The 5,315-nt window shown below is 41.7% G+C and overlaps 1 protein-coding gene across 1 annotated transcript in view; it reads left to right on the top strand.

Moving 5' to 3' along the window:
* Positions 1–1,654: 1,654 nt before the first annotated feature.
* LOC306917641 (stonustoxin subunit beta-like) overlaps positions 1,655–5,315 on the top strand; it is a gene marked incomplete at both ends in the record, with an annotated part of 10,549 nt that continues 6,888 nt past the window's right edge. Inside the window, 2 exons of the mRNA XM_079495937.1 lie at positions 1,655–1,791; positions 2,271–2,314. Of these exons, the coding sequence (XP_079352063.1) occupies positions 1,655–1,791; positions 2,271–2,314 (181 nt within the window). The remainder of the gene's footprint in view (positions 1,792–2,270; positions 2,315–5,315) is intronic.

The raw sequence follows: 5,315 nt of genomic DNA, 5'->3' as shown, positions 1-5,315 counted from the left end.
CCACACATGGAGTTTGCCCTGATTCATTTATATACTTCGCGAAGATGATTACTTCTTAGCAGTAGAACGATTAACAAGTAGAACCGAGCCTGGTACTTGCATATACATACATACATACATACATACATACATACATACATACGTATACATACATATATACATACATACATACATACATACATACATACATACATACATACATACATACATACATACATACATACATACATACATACATACATACATACATACATACATACATACACATACATGATACATACAAACATACATACATACATACATACATACATACATACATACATACATACATACATACATACATACATACATACATACATACATACATACATACATACATACATACATACATACATACATACATACATACATACATACGTGTGTTCCCCCTCAAGTCATGCATTCGTGCTGCTGCTCCACACACATTTCTGTATTTGTACGACTGCTGTCACCTTACCTGCCAGTGACTAGCACAGTGTAGACTAGTACAGACTAGTACAGGCTTTAGTTCCGACATACTATTGATCCGAAACCTCAATCCCTAACCTAACCATAACCGCAAGCACAGGAGCAGCGCATGTCAGACCATCACATTTTTGCATCGCATCGCATGTCCCCGCGCTTCGGACCTTTGGTGTGTCGGATCTGCGTGTGCACCCCGTGACAATGTTCGCTTCCCTCCCCCAAGCATGCACAGCTGTGTTTGTGTAGATGCTGAGTAAGCTGTCTGAACCACAATGGATTCAAACCCCAGACTCTGTGATGGTGAACAGTTAATGTTCCCCTCTGTCACCTGAGGGCCCAACAGAGCCCAATAACATACTATAATAAATATGAACAGTTACTGTACCCCTCTGTCACCTGAGGGCCCAACAGAGCCCAATAACCTACTATAATAAATATGAAACTAGTAATATTGTAGCACAAATCATTGCTAATTTTAAGGTATACAATCATAATCTGGGGACCTGAATGGTTATGTGTGACTATTTTTGATACAGAGACAGTCAATGGGTTAGGGTTAGGAGATGAGAAATGTATTTATTTATTTGTATCCAAAATGAGTTAATAGCACAGGCAAACTCTTCACATACTAGACTAGAGCATGTCTCAAATAAATGTCAGAGCTGAAATCGACATGTAAAAATGAAATAAATGCTTAAACATGTAGCTAGGTGTAATGTTAGAGACCACAGAAGTGAACCTTTCAAGCCTGTTTTCGCTGTTTTCTGCAAGACATTACTTAAGCCATATCTCCAAAAATGGTGGGTCAAACTGTCAATTTGAAGCTATGATTCCCTGCTTTCATATGACATGAAAAAACGAAAATTAAAAAAAGAAAATCAATGACTTAGCCTCCGTCAGAAGCGTTCACATTTGAGCTTGAGGAGAGATGAGGGAAGTTCATCCTTGAGAATTGGCCTTTATGATCCAGTCTCGTCTACAAACCATTCGTGTGTGTGTGTGTGTGTGTGTGTGTGTGTGTGTGTGTGTGTGTGTGTGTGTGTGTGTGTGTGTGTGTGTGTGTGTGTGTGTGTGTGTGTGTGTGTGTGTGTGTGTGTGTGTGTGCGTGCGTGTGTGCGCGTGTGTGCGTGCGTGCAGGTTGTCAGGCTGCATGGTCTCAAAGGAAGGTTGTTCTTATCTGGTCTCAGCTCTGAGATCCAACTCCCACCTAAAAGTGTTGGACTTGAGCTACAATCACCCAGGAGACCAAGAGACGCTGCCCTCTGCTGGACAACTGAAGACTCTCAGGTATGGACAGACTTGATGCCAGTCAGTGTAAATGTGCCTAGTTGTTGTTTAACCCATTTAGACCTGACACTAGATTCTAGTTTTCATAGTATTCAGAAAACCCTGTTTCTATGTCAGTGGTTCTCAAACTATTTCATGTCAAGGACCCCAAAAATGTTATGTATTTGGCCGCCGACCCCCATCTGAAAATATGTTGTTCCAGGGGACCCCCCCCAGAAGCAAAGATTTGAACTTTCGTTCTGAAACAATATAGGCTATATTCCAAATTTGCACCACATTTTCACAATTTTCAAAAATAGCAGATCTACAAGCTCGTAGCGCGGCACTCGTTGTCTGCTTTTTTTCAACAGCTAATGTATAACATAATGCTTAAAACACCAAAAGGGTGCTGTATAGTAGCATTTAATGTTTAATGACATAATGCATTATCTATCATTATTGTTTCTATTATCTTATCTTTGTCTCTCCTTCACCCACAGTGACCACAGTGGAGAGTGCAGGCTGAGACCAGGTTTGAGGAAGTGTAAGTGTTTATTCTGTTCTATTCATTAAATTAAAGAAGCACAACATCCTGCTATGTATGAACAGCTCATATACAGCATGTCACTTTCACTTAACATAACTGTAATGTGTTTATATTAACCAAAACATGCATTATATTTCCTGGGGTTTATTACTAAACCCACTGTAGTTTTGGGTCAACTCTGCCTACCTATGGTGTCCACATAGGATTCTAGAAATATACACTAAGTACCTACTGTGCGTCTCAAAGCTTTCAGCACTTCCTCTCTGAATGTAAACTCTCTGGCCTGTAAGAGCACACCAAACAGAAGTGATTTAGTTAAAGACAGCCTCTTTCTAATTAAACAACTGTTGATGTGGGCTTAAATAGTTAAAGGAACATTAACTATTAGTGAGACATTTATTTAAGAGTCTCAACCACTTAAGAGGACCATATAAAATTAGCTCAAACTAGTGCTGGTTGTCTGGGCTAGACCCTGACGCAGTGGTGTCCGATTAGAACGTATCGGGGTTGCTGAAACTTTTAACACAACAATATCTTGGTTGTAAGGCCAGATATCGCTGAGGATATCTTGGTTGTAAGGCCATATATCGCTAAGGATATCTGGGATGTAAGGCCAGATATCAGTGAGGATATCTTGGTTGTAAGGCCAGATATCGCCGAGGATATCTGGGTTGTAAGGCCAGATATCGCTAAGGATATCTGGGATGTAAGGCCAGATATCAGTGAGGATATCTTGGTTGTAAGGCCAGATATCGCAGAGGATATCTGGGTTGTAAGGCCAGATATCAGTGAGGATATCTTGGTTGTAAGGCCAGATATCGCAGAGGATATCTGGGTTGTAAGGCCAGATATCGCTAAGGATATCTGGGATGTAAGGCCAGATATCAGTGAGGATATCTTGGTTGTAAGGCCAGATATCGCAGAGGATATCTGGGTTGTAAGGCCAGATATCAGTGAGGATATCTTGGTTGTAAGGCCAGATATCGCCGAGGATATCTGGGTTGTAAGGCCAGATATCGCCGAGGATATCTGGGTTGTAAGGCCAGATATCGCTGAGGATATCTGGGTTGTAAGGCCAGATATCAGTGAGGATATCTGGGTTGTAAGGCCAGATATCGCTGAGGATATCTGGGATGTAAGGCCAGATGTCCTGTCTCGTACGGAAGGTGACGGAGTCTCTCGTAGCAAATGCTGCTAGCTCCCCTAAACTTCTAAACTTCCCCTAAACTTATGTATACTTATACTGATTCTACTTATATAAGGTTCTTACTGGGTGCGTGTCATGATGACGATGCCAAACGTGTATCCCAATATATGATGGTTTCTACATTAGCCTGATGTCAGTGCTGGATGACGCCGTCGTCCTCATATATGGAGCTCTAGGTGAAAGCCTCCGCTACAGCCACCCCTAAGACCTACGACGAATAGCCACAAAGCCAATTTACAAGCTCGCAACGTGTTGCATCATGACGCGTTGAGAGCTTGTATATCGGCTACTTTCACCGTCTTTGGACTTTTTTAAATACAGTTTATCAGTACAACCACTGGTTTGTTTACCTTAGGAGGTACAATACTCTTAAAGAGATCTAAACATAATATAAGCAATCAAATACTGAGTGAATTACTAATTTCAATTATGGTACATCTATTGATTTAAAACAAACAGCCTCATTCTTAGTTCCACATGAACCCGTTTAGACCTGAGGATGATTCTACAAATGTCTTCTAAATCCTGACAGTTTTCTGAAAAACCCATGTTTCTGTCAGTCGTTCTCAAACATCTTCATGTCAAGGACCCCCAGAAATATATGTATTTGGCCCCCAACCCCCAGCTGGAAATATGTTGTTCCAGGGATCCCCCAGAAGCAAAGATATGAGTTAAAAATGTTCTGAAAGAATATATATTCAAAGATTTGCACCACATTTTCACGATATATAATTTCAAAAAGTATAACATAATGCATAAAACACCAAAAGGGGTTCCCGTCCTGAATGGGTTAAAACACAGACTATCTGAGGCTTTTATTTTGACAATGTCCATCAATAGCTTCCTGTCGGGGCACTGATAGCCGAGTGGTAAAGACACGTACCACATGGGCTCTGATTCCTGACCGGTCTGGGGTTCAATTCCTAATCCTGGTGACGGCTTCACTGCATGTCACTCCCCAACTCACCCCCTGTTTCCTGTCTCTGTCAGTTGTACTATCGAATAAAGGCAGAGAAGTCCCCAGAAATATAGAGACAAACTATTACAAATTCACTATTATTAAATGTTTTTATAGATGTATCTCTGTGTGTGCGTGCGTGCGTGCGTGCGTGCGTCCTCATGTTATTATAGGTCACACATTTAATAGGTGTGTGCATGTGCGCGCGCGTGCATGCGTGAGTGCGTGTCTGTTTGTTGAAATATTTAGTTTTGAAGTCCACCGTCTGGGAATAGTGTTTAAACTGAGTGTTTATAGCTATCTAGCTATTGTATCTCGTGTTTGTTTAAACACAACACTTGCACTTGCAGTTTGGGCAACTCCAAAGCAAACTCCACATGCCCCAACATTTTATTTACCTGCCATAGTGTCAACCCTTACCCCTGTGTTGGATCTGTGGTGACACTAGCATATTTGCCGATACCGATATGACCCGATATGACCAAATTAGGGCCGATCCGATACTTTTCCGATATAGTATCGGGACATCTCTACTAATAATACCCGCTGTCAACTTGTCATAGCACCCGTTTTAACTATCTGGCTGTGTCCCTTTTGTGCCCATACTGTATATGGAGATTTCTGTATCTGTCTGTCTGCCTCTGTCTGTCTGCCTGTGCCCGAAGAGTGCAAACTGACTGTGAAAAGTGGACTGGTTAAGTCAACCTGACAATCAATTGTCAGGTGTGGGGTTGCCATGGCAATCAATTGGTTGAGGCAGAGGCTGGAAATTGCACAGGTGAGGGGAGAGCCTGACCAGAGCCTTTTGTGGTGTTTCTGGACAACGGTGTGTC

This window comes from Electrona antarctica (assembly GCF_951216825.1).
Source record: "Electrona antarctica genome assembly, chromosome: 24".
Classification (NCBI taxonomy): Eukaryota; Metazoa; Chordata; class Actinopteri; order Myctophiformes; family Myctophidae; genus Electrona; species Electrona antarctica.
Note: the sequence above shows the minus strand (reverse complement) of the source record. Positions and strands in the feature narration are given on the sequence as shown.